This window comes from Tasmannia lanceolata, unplaced genomic scaffold (assembly GCF_043159265.1).
Source record: "Tasmannia lanceolata isolate RefF3 unplaced genomic scaffold, GAP_Taslan_0.1 ptg000015l, whole genome shotgun sequence".
NCBI lineage: Eukaryota > Viridiplantae > Streptophyta > Magnoliopsida > Canellales > Winteraceae > Tasmannia > Tasmannia lanceolata.
Window position 1 is genome coordinate 17,996,036 of NW_027518692.1, and position 21,072 is coordinate 18,017,107.

The following is a 21,072-nucleotide window of genomic DNA, read 5'->3' on the forward strand; positions in this document are numbered from 1 at the left end:
GTCCACCCCTAATTTCTAACAATTCATCCATACAACCTGATTGTGGATATTACTCTGTTTTTGCAGCTGTCTGTCTGTAGGCATTGATTGGATGTTTGGGATCATCCGGTGAGACTAACTTTCTGATCATGTCATGTTCACAACAGGGTCTACCAAATAAAGGGTTCAGATCACACTATCTGACATGGGTGGGCGTATATCAGGCCTCTCATGCACTTTTTTATTGTACCATTTTCCATTTTTCTGGCAGTCCAGAGTGTTTATAACTTTATATAGATAGTGGGGTGATTTTATCAAATTGGCGGGGGGTGATTTTAAGAACTTAAGGTGAGGGTCGGTTCTCGGTTCGGTTTTCGGTTCCGGAATCCGAAACCCAGAACCGAACCGAATCTGAACCGGTTCCCGGATTTCGGAACCGGAACCGAACCATATACATATAGAACCGAACCGAACCGAACCATATGTGCCGGTTCGGTTCGGTTCCTCGGTTCGAACCGGAACCATGTTCACCCCTAGTTTAAAGCCTTAAAGTTTGGTTTAAACCCCTAATTTTCCCCAAATTTTTCACAGATTATTGGTTTAAACCTCCAAGTTTGGTTTAGAAATTTAGTTTAGAAAACCCTATATTTTCCCAAATTAGTTGAGAAAACCGTATATTTTGGAAAATTAGTTTAGAAAACTCTATAATTTTCCCAAATCAGCTTAGACTCAAACCAATAAGTTAGGGTTGGTACTCTCTCTCTTTCAGTTTGGAAAATCAGCAACTAAAACCCTAATTTTTTTTAGAAATCTATGGTTTGAAGCCTTAAAGTTTGGTTATGTTTTTTAGAAATATATGGTTTAAAGTCGTAAAGTTTTGTTTGAACCCCTAATTTCTTAGAATTGTATGGTTTAGAGCCCTAAAGTTTGGTTTAAACCCCTAATTGCTTCCAATTTTTTCACAATTTTTTTTCGACCCACAATTACGGGCAACTTCTTCCCGCCGATGTATTCAAATGATACCGCATCCTTTACAAAGCCGTCGACGTGTAAGATAAAAGAAGCTCTTCGTTCTACCGTTCTTCTGTTTACACAAAATTAAACCATTGTCAAAATAACCAATTGAAAAAAAATCATTCCAATTAACAAGTAAAGCAGCCATTTTAGAATTATACACAACTTCAACCACTACTAAATCTCCATAAAACAACATAAACCACTACTAAGACAATTCGGGCCACTTTTAAACACTCTAGACCACTACTAAGTCATGACAAGGAAATATGAACCACTGCTTACCCTATATAAACCACTTATAAATTCTATAATCCACTGTTAAGCCAATATAAACCACTTATAAACACTCTAAACCATTGGTAATCCTAAATAAACAATTTATAAACACTCTAAAACCACTGGTAAGTCTATATAAACCACTTATAAACACTCTAAACCACTGATAGGGTTATATAAACCACTTATAAACACTATAAACCACTGATAAGCCACTCTAAAACCACTGGTAAGTCTATATAAACCACTTCTTACCCTGTATAAACCATGTATAAACACTCTAAACCACTGATAAGCCTACATAAACCACTTATAAACAGTCTAAACCACTGACAGGCTTATATAAACCACTGTTTACCCTATATAAACCAGTTGTAAAAACTCTAAACCACTGATAAACCTATATAAACCACTTACAAACACTATAAACTACTTCTTACCTTGTATAAACCATGTATAAATACTCTAAACCACTGATAAGCCTACATAAACCACTTATAAACAGTCTAAACCACTGATAGGCTTATATAAGCCACTGTTTACCCTATATAAACCAGTTGTAAACACTCTAAACCACTGATAAGCTTATATAAACCACTTATAAACAGTATAAACTACTTCTTACCCTGTATAAACCAATGATAAACACTCTAAACCACTGATAAGCCTACATAAACCACTTATAAACACTCTAAATCACTGATAGCCTTATATAAACCACTGTTTACCCTATATAAACCAGTTGTAAACACTCTAAACCACTTATAAACACTATAAACTACTGCTCACCCTGTATAAATCATTTATAAATCCTTATAAACCAATTATAAACACTCTAAACCACTGGTAAGCCTTAATAAACCACTAATTACGATTATAAACCACTACGGAGGATTCTTAACCAAAGAAGCTATATAAACCACTTATAAACACCCACTTCAGTACCAGTTTATGGTAGTGAAATACTGGTTAAACTTAAGAAATTAGTGGTTTACAGAAAAATAATAATGATTATAAAGTGTTTAAAGTAATTTAAATAAGATTAAATAGTGATTGAAGGCTTTCTGCAATGGAAGACAGTAGTTTAACATGGAAAACTTTCATTCAAGTTTATAAACATGCCTTATAATGGAAAGAGAGAGGAGAGGGGTAAAAATACACACCTTTCCATTAAATGGAAGCTTTCTGCAATGGAATGGTGGTTTCTAGTGAAGATTTTTAAGATTTCCAAATCCAATAACGTTTTTTTCCAATATTTGTTGAAAATGGAGGCGTTGTGCAATGCAATGAAGGGTTAGGAAGGCTTTCACATCTAAAAATGAGGTTTTCAGCAATAGAATGGAGCTTTTGGCATCTAACAATGGAGGTTTTTAGGTTTCAAAAATGGAGGTTTTTGGGTTTTTCATACGTACGTTTTTTGGTAGGTGGGAGGAAGAAGAAGAAGAGGGAAAAAGGTGGGTTTTGGGATTTGTTTTTCTCTAAATGTAATCATTTCAAAAAGGTGATTTGATAGGGGGAGAGAGAGAGAGAGTCAAGGGCATTTTAGTCATATGCACTTTTAATTGGTGATTTAGAAAACACCCCTCTTGAAATGTCATAGTCAGTAGAAACCCCTTCTATTTGGTCATTTTCCCTATATAAATATATGATATCCTTCATGCTGAAAAAGTGGCCAGAAAATATATGAGAAACAAAGCATAAAATTTCAAATTTCTCATAAATAATAAAGAGAAATCGTCTGAAGGTATGACCATGTGAAAGCAATCCAAATCAAGTAAAATACTACCGAATAGAAAATTAATATCTAATATGTTAATCAACCAAAACATGAAAATCCAACTCAAATCATGTAGAGGGGACAAACAGGATCCGAACATAAAATCAATATGCAAATGGGAAAATAAACATCATTATGCGAATGAGAAAATAAACATGTTACTAAGTAACGCTCCATAAATTGTTGGATGCGCCTTCTAATAGTTTCATATTGCAAATTAAGAGACTTAAAACTGTTGGAGTTATAACAAATTTGTGCCCAAGACTGATAAATCATTCTCAGTAAAAAAAAAAAAAAAAAGGAAACAGGAGAAGCTACTGTAAGATAAAACAAAGGTACAAAAAAGGATCTGCTACTATAAGATACATTGTACATGCTATATGAGAATCTAAAAAGATTAGTCACTAACATGGAAAGAAAGAAATTTGGCAGGGAAAGAATCTAAAGTGGAAAGATCAATTTGAAGACAAAAAAAGTTAAAAAATTAGGGAAATGATATTTCCCCCCCTTGAACGGATAAAATCTCCCCCCCCCTACGGTTTCTGTGAGAATGGTTCACTGCTTGAGGAGTAATTCACCCCTTTTAACATTTTTCTTTGCCTTTAAAACTTAATGGATTACGTCACAGGGGGGATATCATTCCCATTAATAGAACACATGTAAAGAAATAAGAACAACAGGAAACCTACTCAGGAAAACATTAAGCACTTGTGGGGGTGCTGTCCATGTGGGCATGAACAGTGAAACCCCCATCATGCTATTTTAAAAAGTACTGTACGGACCACATCATAGGATGATTCATTTCGAACCGTCCATTTGAAGGAACACAATTGCGCCCCAAAAGATCATTTCTATAGGATGATCCTAGCCCTACGATCTACATATATATATCGTAGGGCTAGGATCATCCTATAGAAATGGACTTTAGAGACACAGCCTATGTACGTTGTAGCACATCACATGGACGGTTCTGATCATCCTATGATGTAGTCCGTACAGTACTTTTTGAAAAGATCATTCCCACTATTAGGACTTACACCAAATAAAACAATGTCGCCTTAAAAATTAAAAACCAAAATGAGTGTGAGAGAGAGAGAGAGAGAGAGAGAGCCATGGGAGCAGATTCATTGAAACGTGGAACTCCAAAACCGGAGATTCTTCCTCTCTTTCTCTCCTTATTATAGAAAAACCCTTCTCCTCTCAAAACATAAAACCCTAATCTCTTCTCATTCTATCTCTCGAAAAAAAATCTTCTGTAAAAAATGGCGGCTAAGGTGTTCGTCTCACCTCCTCTTGAGCTTCGACCTTCGTTTCTCGGTAGGAGCTTAGAGAATCGTACATCCACATTCCATAACCTAGGTTTCAGAAACGGGCTATCGGTGAGATTCTTTTTTTTTTATTGGATTCCCTATGTTTATTTGATTCTCTGATTGAATTCTGAAGTTTTTGTTGATTTTTCCTGATGTGAATGTGAATTTAATTATGGATTTTAGAACACTTGCATGGAGAGTTCTTCTTGTTTGAGTTTGGTTTTTGAGCATTTTATGTTGTTATTTTGTGTTATTTTGTTGGTTGTTTAGTTCGTTTGAGATATTGATTTTATGTGATCTTTATGGACGTTTTGTTGAGCTGTTTTCGAGGATTTTAAGAGGGGGGAGATGTCAGATGTGTATGGTATATGAAAATATGCTTTCAAGTGATGTCTTGAGGGGAGGAGAAAATGCTAACGATTTTAGATTAGGGGTCGGTGAAAGAGAGAGTATTTAAATACTTTGGGTTTAGTGAGATAAATCTCTTTATTTTATTCGACTTTATAGGTTTCCATCTAACAAATAACGGCCCAATCACAGGCTGCTGCGTGTCCAAGGGTCACAGAGTAATTCCACCCCATATGTGGAAACCTTAGAGAGAATAACACCCCAATCGTGGTTTGCCACATGTACATGCATAATAGGACAGTTCCACCCCGTGGAATCCACTAGAAACCCTAATGTAGCTTCCCAAAGCCAAGGCCCTCTGTCTATATAAAACCCTCTTAGGCTCAAAGGTAAGGGACAGAAACCCAATATTGCTTTCTCTATTCTTATCTGTTGCTGGTCACTGACTTAAGAATCGGAGAGCCTTCCTGGAGGACAAACTCCGGGTGGTCTTCTGACCGTTTTTTCGTGTCCGCAAGCAACTCATAATCGATTCCTAGGTCATCTCAGCATACTCCGGTTCTTGGCCGCAACAGTTACAAACCCAAATCAGCTCGCAACGTGATTGATCTTCATAGAGGGAAGATCAGCCTCTTGACGCACTTCGAGGGAAGGGTCATCCTCCTTCGTGTGCAAAAACACGATTTCTGGGATAAACTTCTTCATTCATTACATAGAAGCTAATCAGTTTTTATATAAAACGCTCAAGGTATAAACATAGAAAGATCTTATGATAAGAATAGAAATAACTAAATAAAGACTAACCTGATCTTGACTAGTATAAAAATCAATCCTAGTTGCTTAATCTACCCTACCTGCCTAATCTACCATCCAAGTAATTCAATGATCATTCTAAATCTACCATTCAAAAAAACAAATGATCATTCTAAATCCAAACTAATTTATTCTACTCTAGTGTGACCCATCTAGGCACGTAACATGAAACTGAATTTTAGGATGATTTTTTTGTAAGTATAGAAACTCGAAGCCAGAGCTTCACAGCTTAAGAAAACAAATGCCTTGTTTGGAAAAATAGTTGAGGTGGGTGGTGGGATTGTATGTGATTTATTATATTGAATTTGTATCTTAAACCCCATCTATGGTTGGAGATAGGATGGCTTCAAGCATGCATTGGAATTTCCCCGGTCATATCCATAGGTCACTGGTGAATGGAGGAGACTTCTTTAATGGCATTTGTTTGGTCAGAGCAAGTATACTGCCTGCTTGTTGTTTGCTTGAAAGACCGATGATTAAAAAATGATTTTATTAATCAAATGAAAAGGTCTAAACTTGAGATATATAATTCCCGCGAGAATCACAAAAAATAGTAAATTACCCAAAGATAAAGGGCATATGAATACTCTTAAAAGCTTCCAATAAACATATGTACCGTGTTGGTAAAGGGACTGGTTGTGAACCAGTATAAGATGCCTTTCGCGTCATAAACTTGGCTAATATGTCCACATACTAAGGGCTTCTTTGAATACCACCAAAATCGGTCCTTATATTAAAATAAGATTATTTAAGTTAATTTTATTTGCGAATGGGGCACTAGGGCCATCTTAGAAGCTATTAACTAAGATATAATGAGACTAATATAACCATTATTTAGACATAAGGTTATATGCAAGTAAGACTGCATATAAAATTATATGCAAATAATGTCTTAGGTGTATTCAAATAGGCTCGGAGGGTCCAAATTGCCATTTCGATTTTTAGGGGTATTCAAAGAGGCCGTAAAGGTCTCAATTGCAATTCATGTGTAAAATGCATTCCAGAAAATCCCAAATTGCGATTTGGATGTACATCCAAATGGACCCTAAAGGGAGGAAAAATCACAAGGAAGAGAAATAATCCTATGTCTGAATCTACGAAGTGAAATGGCACTCTTTGTCATGACTAGTGTGTTCATGAATTATCATATTGGATAGATTCATGTAATTTCGATGCCACTCTTAATAGCATGGCTTGGGAGTGTGGATGCTCACATCAATAATGCAATGGATAGCTCAAAGTCAAAATATTTGCTACATGCAGATAAGCACTGTTTTTCGTCTGCGAGGAGAACTTTAGAAATCAAGTTACAAGCATATTTATACTGAGCTAGTACATATCCATGTTTGAAACAAACAATTTATAGCTGAGAAATATCGATGTGGTCTCAGATCTTTCATATGAAACTACTATTAAAGATATATTTGTATGGATATTTCTCTAAGTCCTTCCATCATCTAACTTGTCTTTCCACTTCAAAGAACTTTCCCTTGATGAGCTTGGGTTTCTCAATGATTAGATCATTAGCATCCAGGATGACACTATCATCAGCATAACAAGCACATGAGTAGGGAAAGGAGCATAGTAGTTCACAGTTGAGGGCAAATTCTCTATAACATGTGTAGACTTGAAATAAAAATTTCAGATGTATGAGGAGCTTGTTAAGTTCGCAGTGATCCTTCTATAAATGGTAGACAAGAGCAAAATATTTTGCAAATGTACCGAACACTTGATTACACCCAACCATGAAATACAATTACTACAATGAAGTACATACACTGAAACAAAAAGAGAGTTATTGAGAAGTAATACAGTCAATATGAAAGACTCTCAAGATAAATGATTAGAGTGGATTTTGGGCTTGAATTTGAATTTTGGGTCTGTATGAGATGGTGATTAGAGTTCATGACATTGAGATTTATCTAGGTTGAGGTTATGATGATGGGTTATGGCTGGAGAAGAATTGTAGCAATGAATTTGGGTGAAGTTGAGATACACAACTGCAGCTACTGATGGCTCAGTTGTTCTGCAATCAAATCAACAATGGGTTCGAGCTAGATTTCAGATGAATCAAAATGATGGATTCAACCAGATCACTGGGAGTTGAAGGAAGAAAATCAGAGAGAGGACAATCGCTTTTTTAACTTGATAAAATCAGCTTGAATTTTGTTTGAAATTAATTTTCAACTATATTCATGAAAGACTAAACATAATATCTGATTTGAAGTGAAGAAAATCAACTCTAGTAAGTCTTGAAAAGTTGTCTTAAAAGTCGCAAGTGTAAGGGACAAGCTTTAGAAAGAACAGGAGCTACCCCCCAGACAACGGAATAGGCTAACTCAAAGGGATGCAGAGCTTTATTATCAGTTAAAGAAACAAGGGAGAGCTATGTGCTTTCCCAACCTGTAGCTCACAAAGGACACATCAACCTCTAACTTGTTAGCTTTATAGTATTATGGAAACTCACCCTACTTTATTAAGATCGGTAAGTCTATTTATTGGCTAGGTTTTAGAACTGGAGGTTGTGCAGATCTCATGTACACAGGACAGGCACACTTGCGGGCCTTTTGCTACATAGCATATGGTCTGGCTGAACTCACCTATTCTTCTTTTCGTTTGTCTTGGATACTTCCTCCCAAGACCTGTGGCTTATCGTGTTTTATTTTGCAAGCATCATGTGCCTTCTTTAGTAATGGTTTCCATGTTTTAGAACTGGAGGTTGTGCAGATCTCATGTACACATGACAGGAACACTTGCGGGCCCTTTGCTACATAGCATATTGTCTGGCTGAACTCACCTATTCTTAATTTCATTTGTCTTGGATACTTTCTCCCAAGACCTGTGGCTTATCGAGTTTTATTTTGAAAGCATCATGTGCCTTCTTTAGTAATGGTTTCCATGTTGTTATCATTAAAAAGGGTTAGAATAGAGCTATAACTAGAAAGAATGAAGGATCTATCACTATTTTCTGCATGAACATCACCTTTGCAGAGTAATGGAACAACTGCATTGATACCTACTTTATTAAATGAGAATGATAGGTCACACTTCTGGAATATTTTTGTCCATGAGTCTGACCAAACTAATCTTTGAGTATTAACTCAACTTCTCTTAGGTGCTGTATGTAGAAATTCTTATCTTGTTAAATTTATATATTTTTGTATGAGTATCGACTAAAGAGTGAGGGAGCAAGTGCAGTTCCAGATCCAAGTGGTAAACTCAGGCCCTTGGCCACTGTTCTTGAGAAATGGCTGGGTCTGGTACATTCCTCGAAAGAAGTTTCTACGGGCCACCATTAGGTCTTCAGAAGTCTGATTCTAAGCTGGTTTGTCATCTTCGTAAGGCACTGTATGGCCTCAAACAGTAAAGCAATTAGTGAACCTTCAAGGGATGAGGATTTCTCATATCCAAGTGAAAGGGCCCCGCTCACCTCTCCCCTTCCCATGGGCAAATGTATGTGAAACTGATTCCCTTTCTGAGTGTGTTTTGCATGCCCTATTCTACCATGGTCTTCTTTTTCTAAGAATGAAACTTCATTTCTTCGATCAGAATATAGATGGCATCAGAAATGCCATCATTGGGGCAAATGATGCAATAGCTACTGTTAGAGCAGATCCCAAAATGGTGTGTGTGTGTGTGTGTGTGAGAGAGAGAGAGAGAGAGAGAGAGAGAGAGCAATTTGCCTAACTTCTTGATGTCTTCCAATCCATGTTTGTGCTTAAACAATTTGAAAGAAGTCCGAGGCACTTATTTTGGCCCATGTTTTGTCTTTTATTGTTCTACACCCATTGCGAATCGATTATGAGTGTTTCATGGTTGAGATTGCAGTGTTCTTGGTTTTCATGTCAATGTGCTATTGACCCTATGCTGACATGTCAGTAATGTTATGAAAATTTTAAAACTGTTAAAAGTTTCCTTTTGTACAAAAATTTCATGATTACACTCATCTATATATCTCTTCCTGTTTCTTGCTTTTTTCAGGAATGCAGTTTGGCAAAGTCATTGCAGTTCTCTAATGGAAGGTTATGTACACCAAACTTTAAAGATAACCGTGCACCTGACTTCTCAGGTACACAGTATGTGCACGAAATGATTCCAAAACCTGTTACAAGATTATGTATATTCTCAGGCACAGCAAATCCTTCTCTTTCACAGGTTTTAGTACTTCTTTCATTTCCATCATTACTTTCCTAATTAACTTCAGAACATTTCAGCCATGGGAAGAGATTGTGTTGTCTTGAGCTTTGGGATTGTTTTTGGATAAAACGAAAATATTTTCTATGGCAATCTGCTTATATGGAACTATTTTGTTATAGTTAAAAAACTAATTTTCTTTGCAAGTCTTTCAAAGTATACAAATGTCATCAATATACAAGGCACTATGTGATTTGATTAGGTTATCTTTACCATGATCTTAGGAAGTTGCATCTTACATGGGTCTGGAGCTTGGGAAAATCAATATAAAGCGTTTTGCTGATGGTGAGATTTATGTTCAATTACAAGAGAGTGTAAGGGGCTGTGATGTATTCCTGGTGCAACCGACATGCCCCCCAGCAAATGAGAATCTCATGGAGCTTTTAATAATGATAGATGCCTGCCGAAGGGCATCTGCCAGGACTATTACAGCTGTCATTCCATATTTTGGATATGCTAGAGCTGATCGAAAGGTATAATACCCTGTTGGTTTCACATGTTTCAATTAATATCAAGCGAAAAGAAACAATAAAAGAAATGAACTGCTGCTAATCTATTAAGTTCTGAAGTGGCTCCATCATTATGCTAGCAAGAAATCATAGAAATAATTTTGTCAAAGGCTTTTATCAGTAAGATGTGGAATTTTTATTCGTAATACCCATCCACCCTAATTTTTCATTGGGCATCGTGCTTCGATGCTTCATTATTCTCATGCAACACACCTAACTTAAGAATAGGAATTTAGACTTTTCTATGGACCCCAAACTCTTTCCACGATTTCCATGGATGGCAAGTTTTAGATGTACCTTGTCTGATGACTAAAAAACTAATTATGCATCTTCTATTGCATCTTACTTTTGTGCCCTATTCCTGAGACACTCACGTTTTCAGACTCAAGGGCGAGAGTCCATTGCAGCCAAACTTGTTGCAAACATGATCACAGAGGCAGGTGCCCACCGTGTCCTTTCTTGTGATTTTCATTCTGGGCAAGCGATGGGATACTTTGACATTCCAGTGGATCACATATATGGACAGGTAATTCTTCTCTATTTCATGTCAAAAATGTTTTCTTTCTTTTTCTTTCTTTTTTTTTTTTTTTTTGAGTAAAATGATTTTGAATTTCTGTTCTTTTCTTCATATTGTAGCCTGTGATTCTGGATTACTTGGCTAGTAAGATGATCTCTTCAAATGATTTAGTGGTTGTCTCTCCTGATGTTGGAGGTGTTGCTCGAGCACGTGCTTTTGCAAAGAAGTTATCTGATGCACCTCTAGCGATTGTTGACAAACGACGTCAAGGACATAATGCTTGCGAGGTAAAAAATGTTTTCAACGAATTTGATGGACCTCTATTAAATCAATATTTTACAGATATGAAATAAGCTGACTGTACGACAATTTAGATGGTTAGGAAATAAGAAATCTTTCTAATATTTTCTATAAAAAGTGGTTATGTTTGCTCGTATGCGATTGAGCAATACAGACGAAATTCTCAGTGTGTTAAATGTCTTGTTACTTTATCGTAGTGGTTCTCTCGTGTTATTATCTAAAGTTTAAGGAGCTTTCTAAGATTAAAGTTTACTTGTATAATTAAAAAAAAAGTGGTTATGCTTGCTCGTATGCGATTGAGCAATACAGAAGAAATTCTCAGAGTGATAAATGTCATGTTACTTTATCGTAGTGGTTCTCTCGTGCTATTATCTAAAGTTTAAGGAGCTTTCTAAGATTAAAGTTTACTTGTATAATTTTGTTGTTTTATTGCTCTGGTTCAATAACAGTTTCCGATGGTGCAACTCTATTGACTTGTGTAGGTTATGAATTTAATTGGTGACGTCAAAGGAAAGGTTGCTGTCATGGTGGATGACATGATTGACACTGCCGGTGAGCTATTGTTAATCGTGTATTCAGATGCATGCAATATTGTAGAACTTGGTTTCATGTTCAGAACATCTCGTATTCTTTTCATTTAGAGAAAAAATTAAAAAAAATCTTATAATCTAGATTTGAATATTAGTTTACTGTATGGTAAACTCAGGGACCATTGCTAGCGCTGCAGCTTTATTGCAGCAAGAGGGGGCAAGGGCAGTTTATGCATGCTGCACACATGCTGTTTTCAGGTTTTATTCTATTTTTCTCGTCCATTCATCTTTCACTCTTTTCAAGAATTAACTATGTAATCTTGTTCTTCATGGACCTGTCAAAATGTCCAAGTTCCAAATTTTAGTGAAAAGTTTCCCTAAAACTTAAAAATAGTTGTAAGCATGGTTTGAAATTTCGGCCGAAATCCCCTGAAACCAAAATTTCGAAAATATCCCAAATTTAGGCTGAAATTTTGGATATTTAGGTCAAAGTTTTACGAATTTTCCGTAATTTCAGCCGAAATTTCGTTAATTTCGGACGAAATTTTGATATAAATATTTAATTCATGCTTTTGTCCCGAATTTCAGTATTTAAAACCTTGGTTGTGAGGCACCTGGTCTCTCTACTTGAGCTGTTTTGTTAGCATGTTTGGCTGTTACTTCAGTTAAAACCTCCTGTCCATGGAATCCCTTACAGATCTATGCCATGTGCTATGTTTTCAAACATCAGTTAGATGGCTCCTACTGGTTGGTAGATTCTTTACTTGGTAGACTTGATTACTGTTTTAGAAAATTAGATACCTGTACTTGAGGGAAATTTGGTAACAATGGTACCTTTTTTTTTCATTTTATGACGATATACCAAATATCCCTGACAGGGCCCTTTTGAATAATTCAAAAAAGTTATTTATATTGCATGGGTCATTTGTGTGTTAGACCCAGATAAAATAGTTTTAATTGAATTTACTAGAACTGAGGTGGAGCCACTGAAAACCTCAATAATTATCATTATTACAGGATGCTCCCTAGAAGGGTCAGAAGCTTAGTTCCACAGAACTTTGTTTCAGAAGCTAAATTCTTCTCACCACCAAAATTTAGCAGCAGGAAGTGTGCTTTCATAATGCTTCCTCTTAATTAAGAATCCACTTCCTATTTAGGTGATTATTTTTTTCCTCAAAGGAGTGTTCTTTTGGTACCAAAGTACTCTTTCTAAATCTAGAGACATACTTGCACTCTACCAGAGTGTATCTGATACTTACGTAACTTATTTTAAATTTTAAATAAAACCTGTCTAATTTTTTTAAGAACTTATTAACTCCTAAAGGTAACATTAAAGCTAAATGACTAAAAATTCAACTTTATGAGAATATAAATCCCTAAAATGTGTAAACGTGATCAATCTTTGAGTCCTCCTTGATGTAGTTGTAACCCTAACCTGCATTCATCCTACCTCCACAAACTACCCTAGCCCTACCTCTTCCTATTTTGGGCACTACCAATGATGCTTCTTGGAGCCTCAGGTTCACTTCCCATGACGCTTTGCTCTCTATCACTCCCTTATTATTTCTCTATTCCTTCATTTTCTCTTTTTCATAGCCCTCGCTTCCTGCATTGTTTCTTACATTTGCTTGCGACTCGGACTATTACAAAACTATAATTGGCAGATGAGATGTGCTTTGATAGTTAGATATACATTGCGGTGCGTAATCTAGATCTGTGGGACTCGAGGGCATTTTGGTTCATATAAAAACAGAATTACTTTTTAATTCTTTACATTTTAGTGGAGCTTTTGTTCTCTCAATTGACTTATGAATATGGTTTTCTTGGGATTTCTTTTGTAGCCCCCCTGCAATTGAGAGACTATCTGGAGGACTCTTCCAGGAAGTTATAATTACAAACACAATTCCAGTCGCAGAACAGAATTACTTTCCTCAACTTACTGTGCTATCCGTGGCAAATCTCCTCGGCGAGACCATTTGGCGTGTTCATGATGATGGCTCTGTGAGTAGCATTTTTCTGTGATATGTCTCATGTGTTTCCTGCATCTTTTTCTCTCCTATTCCCCATTGGGACCAATATTTGAATTTTTTCTTGTGCCCTTTTGAGTTTCCCCTTCTGACTTCTGATGTTCTCTTATCTCCTAGTAGTTCGTCACCTAGTTTTTTCTTTGGTCTCCCTTACCAGCCCATGCATCTAAAATGTATATAGAAATTGGGCTATAATATGACAGATCTCCTTATATATAGCAAAAATCGGGTCAGCATTGATTCAGAGACTTATATCTTCTTGTTTTTATGGTTGCCAATGCATTTTGGAAATTTTATCACTTATTCGAAGAGTATTAGTTCCGTATTAGACTTCACAATGCACGTCTGTTGAGTCAGTAACAGAGGGGCTGCCAATTTTTGTTTGGGAACAACTTTCAAGTTTTTCCTTTCTCTTTTGTTTCTGCAATTTATCATCCTGTTTTACCAAATGAACTAGGAACTAGAAACGGAGAGAGAGAGAGAGAGAGAGAGAGAGAGAGAGAAGAGATCAGGGTAGAAGGGTCATGCTAATGATATATAGGAGCTGATTCAAAGCAACAATGGATGTGTTAATTGCCATATCAGTATAAAAAGTAAATGGTAAATGGGCCTGTTGATACAGAAATTATTGGCTGCTTACCTTTAATGGAATTTCTTAGTGTCAGATTCATTTCATTTAGCCTGTGTAAGGAACTCCAAATAAAAAATCTGCATGCCGACAACAACTATATGAATTGAGACTCGAGAGGGAAAATTTACAGGGAGGAAAATGTGAATTAGTTAGAACAAGAGATGAGTAAACAAGATGTTTTCCCTTTGGTGCATCTAAGTAGGGAAAAGGGAGAGAAATCCATGTCTCTAGATTTCTCAAATTTTCTTTCAAATGCCAAAGTTTCTCAGTTTACAGGGACTTTACATGTGTCTCTGTATCACCTCTCCTGCAACCAAAATATAAAAGACCTGTGCAACTATGTATGCTCTGGACCTTCACTTTTCAAAGGGAAATAAAGACCCATATGTTCACACTGTAATATGGGGTGCACCTTGATAAGCTTGAAAAATATTCTGACCAGACAATAGTAACCATCTGATTGGAACATTGTTTAAACTTTAAAAACTCCCCGAGTCCCACTTTTACCCTACCAAGCTTGAAAAATACTCACTGACTTGCCCGAATCAATAAAAAATTAACCTTGCCTTAGTTAATGAACAATCAACCCCATCAATCATGAACCCCTTTTGCCTTGGTCGAATTCTCTTCCGAGTCCATGTTTTGAAACACTGGTTTGGAAGACTTCAATGTTGAACTTTCTATTTTTTTTCACCCCCCATTTGCAGCTCATCCCTTTAGCTTTAGGCTTGTCTAACGAATGGATATTGTAATGTGGGTGGACATGGGTGATACTTTTTCATGATCTTCCCATCAGTATGTTAGAACTTCTTTGACCCATTTGCAAAATTTACATACCAAAAGACCCAATTGTTTGCTAATCCAAGTGTCAATGCTAAAAATTCTCACCTTTCTTGCCATTTTACCTGTGGAAGTCCATCAATCTGACAGAAAACCTCTTATGATTGTTCCTACTTTAGCATGTTCAGTACAATGTAGTTGAGAATGCGTCGGAAGCACCCTACAAAATGTAGCTTCCTCAAATAGTTTCCCTCGAATGTCACCTATTATTCTAGACATTGTCATTCAAAAGTATGTTTTGAGGCTATTTATTACAATGGATGATTTGGGTGCCACACTACACTTGCTACTTCGAATGCAATTCTCTGGACTTCCAAAGAGGAAGCTTTCTAAAGAGCCATTGCTCATGAACTTGTATATATCAAAAGCCTCTGTGATCCTTCCTTGTAAAATTTAACAATTGGACTAGTTTCTTATTATGGGTTCGGCTTATTATAGTTGTTTCACCTTTGAATCCATTGACCCTTTCGGTCTTTAACTCGTCCAACTCTTTCACTGTGAAAAAAGTTGATGCTTAAGACACTCTTTGTAAGTAAAAGAGTGCAGCTTCATTCCTAAAGTAATTTTCCATGGCTGAAGTTTCAACATTTTTTATGGCCTGAGAAGTGATCGAACAGCCAAAAAAAGGCTAACCCCCAAGAGAAAGAGGAGGTTGAGAAACACGTAGTTGGCTAGAAGGATTGATAGAAATCATTTGTAAAGCTATTTTCTCATTATTTTATCCAATTGATAGAAATCACTCGTGTAAAAGGAATGTTAAAGGAAGCCCTTGTAAAAGCCCCGCCCCAGGGTACCCCATTGGATCCATGTTGGCGTACAACACTTATCATTCCTTTATTTGCATTTTTCAGTGCAGTTATAAATGCAATTGGGTGACATGGATCCCCACGAGGGGCCCTTGCGACGTAGATCCAACGAGGCAAACTTGAGTCTTTTGGACATAGAATGCGGATTCTATGGATTTCTTTAGAAAACAGTTTCTGCTTTTCAAAATGAATGGCTTCTTCGGCAGCTCACAAGGCTACAATTTTTGGGACCCCCTTCTTACTTTGAGTCTCATCATATGGGTCCTTTTGAACTTGGTTTTAATCAAACTTTATGGGGCTGTTTGGATATGCGGATTTTAGAATTCTGGATTTCTTCAAAATTGTAGCTAAGAGACCAGAGAAGAAGCAAACCAGCCTTCGGTTTTTGACTTCTCGCCCTTCTTTCCATCAGCAAGGGAGTAGCGGTTTCCAGGTTTTAGAAATCTCAAGACACAGGAGAGATTTTTAAAACCTGAATTTCTCACTTAAAATCCAAGAAACGCTGTCAGGACAGCATATACAGTAGCTTGGTCATGAACCCTCTTTTACATTGTTTTCAAGCTAAAAACCTAGATTCTAAAATCCACGTATCCAAACGAGCCCTACAAGTAAATTGAGTAAGGTAAGTTTGGGTTAGTTAGTTGATCTATAGGGCTGCAAATTCAAATGCTGAATTACAACCGAGTGTAAACTTTAACGGAAAATTGGCCTTGTTGGAGAACAAATAGCCGTTACTACCAGTGTTTCAAAACTCTCGGATGCGGGGCCCAAAAAAAGGTAAGCAAGTCCTCTCATAGGATCCGATATCTTAAGATGAGTCCGTTTTAACTGGGATAATACTCAACTTTTCTTAACTTGTTTACTTCAACTGATGCCAAAACCTCTTTATTAATTGGAGGTTTTATATTGTGAACCCACGAACATTTATATAAAAAAAATACAGTGGGGTCCACATATTTGGGTGATCTAAACCATTCCCTCGTTGGGGCCTGATGTAGATGGCCCATGCCAAAAATCATCTCTACATTATGATCCTAACCCCCGAATTCTTTCTATACCGTGCAATCCATTTTAAACCTCCACAAATCAGAGGGTTAGGATCATCCAATGAAGAAGATCTTTGGGTCGAGTCAGGGCCAAACAATTTTTGGGCCATATAGGAGTGCATGTAAGTAAAATCAAGCCCTTCATGCTTTTAAAACATCGTAAGGGAACCGACATGACCTTGGTCTCATTCTGAGTCTGCATGCATAAGATAAATGACTGGAAAGGTAGAGGGTTTAGCTTTTCTTGGCAGAACCCTAAAACGAGGCTTGATGGATCATCAGGAGCCTAGGATCAACCGTTCATGGTAATTCTAATGTACTTTTTGTGAAGGATTACGTATTCCAAAGCCCTGTTTGTTGTGGATTTTGAGAATTGAATATAGGCACAGAATTGGTTACTGGACTCGACTCAATACTGTTTATTTGAGTTCAGTAATCACTTTTGTACCCACAATCGATTCTCAAGATCCAAAACAAACAGCTCCAACGGTCTTGTTTAGCAAGGATGAAACATATATATTTTTTGAAATGATAAAAATTTGAATTAAAAGGGGCAGGCCCCAAGACCGAGAAGGTCAAATGTACAAGCAGATAAGATGTACACACAAAGAGATAAGAAACAACATATCAAGGTGGAAGAAAATCAAATATCTCCAAGGACGCACTATTCATGCCATCCCTTGCGAAACAATCCGCCTCACTATTAGCCGAGCAACAGACATGCTGAAAGCGAACATGATGCCCTTCTCACATGATCTCAAATCTCCTGTATCCAATCTGCGAATCTCCACAGAAACAACTTTCCCATCCATCCATCTAATAGTATTAAGAAAATCACCATCAACTATTAATCTATCCAACGTACTCTCTTCAGTGATCCTAATGCCCTGAAGTGCTGCTCTGACCTCAGTCACACTAGAATCCTTGATCCCAATGGGGCCCGAAAAAAGCCATCAAGTCTCACCCACCACATCTAAAAGCAAACCTCCTATCCCAGCCGGGCCTGGGAGCAACTACCTCCTCTCTCTGGTTCAAGGCAAATCTCCTACCAGCATCTCAAGAGGTAGGAAAAAGAGATGAATTTGAAGAGGGTAAAACCCTCACCTAAGATATAATTATAGAGATGATCTTGGTGAAAGTAAAGAGAGGACCTTTGGATCGGTTCTTAAAGACTCTTCCATATCTCTCCTTCCATAGAATCCATATCGATGCTGGCATTACCGCTCTTCGTAAGATTCTACCTTTTGACGGCCGTGGCACTGAAAACCAGCTATCCAAAAAGTCTACCAATCGGCAAGGAATGACCAAAGACATCCCAAATTTACCTAGCATGAGGCACCAAACCTCCCTGGAAAAAGTGCGACGGAGAAACACGTGGTCTACTTAAGACACCAGCCTCCTCCCCCGGCTTTTCTTCTCTTCACTGAATGAATTAGCTCATGGGTTATTTTGACGCCGTCCTCGACCTCTTACGTTGCATTTTGATTATCCCATAGTTGCTTTGGTAGGAGTTTTTTTGTTCCAGCCAGCTTCTAAAGTCAACTTACGTGAGAGGGGGCTAATAAGGGCATTTATGGCGCTAGCCCCTATTAGCCCTTATTAGGTTAGTCGCATTTAGGGGCTAATAGGGCTCTAAAGCCCCCTCTCACACCCTATTAGTAAATGATGTTTGCTGGGTAGACAAGATAAAGAGAAGGCCTCAAGATGGACAAGGCGGCACCATCGAGAGATATAAGGCAAGACCATGGTTTTGAATTTCGACTGAAATCAGAAATTTTGGATTTCGGTCAACACCACCGAAACGTTCCGAAACCGAAATTTTGATAAAATATTAAATTTTTATTTCTTTATAGAATTTCGGCCGAAGGGAAAACCGACATTTCGTGAGCTTTTACCAAAATTTCGGGATTTCCGGTAAACACCGAAACTATACCTGAAACCAAAATTTAAAACCATGGGCAAGACTTGTGAAATGGATTATTTATCGTTGTGCTTTATATGTGGAGAAATCGTGAATGGATTGCACGGTAAAGAAAAAATGATAAAATTGGTTTTAAATTTTACATGGTTTGCACGGATTGTGCTTTATGTGTGAGAAATCGTGAATGGATTGCACGGATCATCCTACTCAATTCTACCCTCCAATTTCTCACACATAAAGCACAATGATAAATAATCCACATCTGCCAGTTGTGAAGATGATCTACCGTAAGGATCTTATCTAGGAAGGATGTCCATCCAAATATGCGAACTCTAGGGGGGACCAGGATGCTCCAAATTTTAGAAAGATTAGAGGGTTGCGAGGTGGATGCAATATGAGTATAGAAAGACTTTACACTAAAAGAACCAAATGTGCTCCAAATCCAAACTCTTGACATTTCCAGACCTGCTAATGTAGGTAGATTCGATGATTTGAGTAAGGCAAGCAACTCTGTCGACCTCTCTGACAAAAAAGTTCCTACTGAAGTTAATGTTCCAGTCTATGCAGCCTTCTGTCCTTTCCATACAGTCTTGGACTAGGGCTTCCTCATGAGATGCTGCTGTAAATAAGTCAGAGAATAGAGCCTTGCAAGAATTTTTGCTTAATCTTATTCTATCCCCCCCTAAATACTCTGAGTCTAGAGCCTTGCAAGAATTTTTGCTTAATCTTTAAGATGTCTCTCCATAGTGTTAGGGCAGTGCTTCTGTAGATGTCATCTGTGAACCAATTCCCACTCATTGCCACATTCTTAGTTTCTATCACTTTAGTCCAGAGTCGCCCCATTTCCTCCACAACCATTTTCCCAAGAGTGCACCGTTAACGTCTCAAGTTCCTGATTCCCAGACCTCCATTTATTATAGGCTTACAAACCTCTTTCCATCACAAAAGATGAATCGCCTTCTCGTATGTTCCTCCCCATAGGAAATTAGCAAGGATGAAAAATATTCGTAGGCCAAACTGTGTGAGAGAGGCTGAGAAAGGAAGGGTAGAATTGAGTAGGCAGGAATAGAGATAGTCAGATAGCATAAGAAATCCTTAAAACTAGTGAAAAAATACCTATTTATAATGAGGCCATTCCGCTTTCGTCTACGTTGCGATTAATTGCGTCGCCCAGAAATCAACCTTTCAGTAAATGAATTTGTTGATGTGAATACTATTGATGTTTTACAATATCATGACACTGAATGGGTTCCGGCAAGGGAAAATCTCGGGATATTTTTTTATTTTTTTTGGGATTTATATTGGAAAAATAGGAAAATATACGTAAATTTAAATATTAAAAAGCTAATAAATAAATATAAAATTTGGGCAAAAGAAAATATTTTTTAAAAATATTTCTGTGGAAAGATAATAAAAGTGATAGATACGACTCAAATGAAAATCTAACAGCTAATCTACTTATAGTGTTTATGGCGCTCTTCCTATGCCTAGTGTTACCATTGTCACAAACCAGTCACAAATGTCTATCTTGGGAATTTATCCGCAAGAAAAAATCTTGGGATTTTTTAAAATTTTCTATTATTTTTGGGTTTATATCAGAAAATAATAAAAATATATTTTAAAAGTATATAAAACATTGAAAAAAAAAATGTAAAATTTAAGCTAAATAGAAGTGACAAATAGACTTCAAATGAAGATTCAACCACTATTCCACTATATATGTTTGAAGTGTCTTTCATCTCTTTGCGTTTGCCAATAGATGAAGTCTCAACTTTCTGTTTTCAATAGATGAAGGCTCAAATAACTGTATAGTTCTGTGAATCAGCCACCTGCTGAGTTTCGTATCAACTTACCAATAATTTTTTCTTTTTCAAGTGATATTTACTAGTAACTATTCAAATCCAAGCATTGTCTAAAGAAACAACATTCTTATGTTGTTTATTTGCTACCTTCTTCATTTTCATTTATCTTGGGTTGTGGTGGTTTTTCTCTAAAAAAAAGAAAAAGATTTAATTAGGCTGGGTTTGTTTTTTTCAAAGAAGCTTACTCGAGTAACATTACTATGTAAACTAATAGACTTTCATAATTTAATTAGGATGCAGCCTGATGGCTTTAGGGCAACATAATAAATTGATTATATCTAGGGGAGTGATAAATCGACCCCCCATATATCTTAAATCGACCCCTTTTAACCTAAAACTTTATTCAATGCCCAAACGTTTTACGTTAAA

General features: G+C 36.9%; 1 protein-coding gene across 2 annotated transcripts; it reads left to right on the plus strand.

Annotated features, from left to right (window-relative positions):
- Positions 1 to 4,109: 4,109 nt before the first annotated feature.
- LOC143846735 (ribose-phosphate pyrophosphokinase 1-like) lies at positions 4,110 to 13,900 on the plus strand. 2 transcript variants are annotated; one of them, XM_077355263.1, is made up of 8 exons: positions 4,111 to 4,428; positions 9,502 to 9,675; positions 9,939 to 10,187; positions 10,606 to 10,749; positions 10,860 to 11,027; positions 11,523 to 11,592; positions 11,747 to 11,828; positions 13,412 to 13,900. In XM_077355263.1, exons 1-8 carry the CDS (start codon positions 4,312 to 4,314, stop codon positions 13,590 to 13,592), a joined length of 1,185 nt encoding a protein of 394 aa, XP_077211378.1. In that variant the 5' UTR covers positions 4,111 to 4,311; the 3' UTR covers positions 13,593 to 13,900. The 2 variants fall into 2 exon arrangements, with proteins under 2 accessions (XP_077211379.1, XP_077211378.1); XM_077355264.1 differs by lacking the exon at positions 10,860 to 11,027 and having other exon boundaries at positions 4,110 to 4,428.
- Positions 13,901 to 21,072: the final 7,172 nt, after the last annotated feature.

What these genes read in the sequence shown, in the direction of transcription:
- LOC143846735 (XM_077355263.1), top strand. Translation starts at nt 4,312, where the DNA reads ATGGCGGCTAAGGTGTTCGTCTCACCTCCTCTTGAGCTTCGACCTTCG. An exon ending in CAAATCCTTCTCTTTCACAG is followed by an intron (nt 9,676 to 9,938) that starts GTTTTAGTACTT and finishes CCATGATCTTAG; the next exon opens with GAAGTTGCATCTTACATGGG. An exon ending in ATGCTAGAGCTGATCGAAAG is followed by an intron (nt 10,188 to 10,605) that starts GTATAATACCCT and finishes TCACGTTTTCAG; the next exon opens with ACTCAAGGGCGAGAGTCCAT.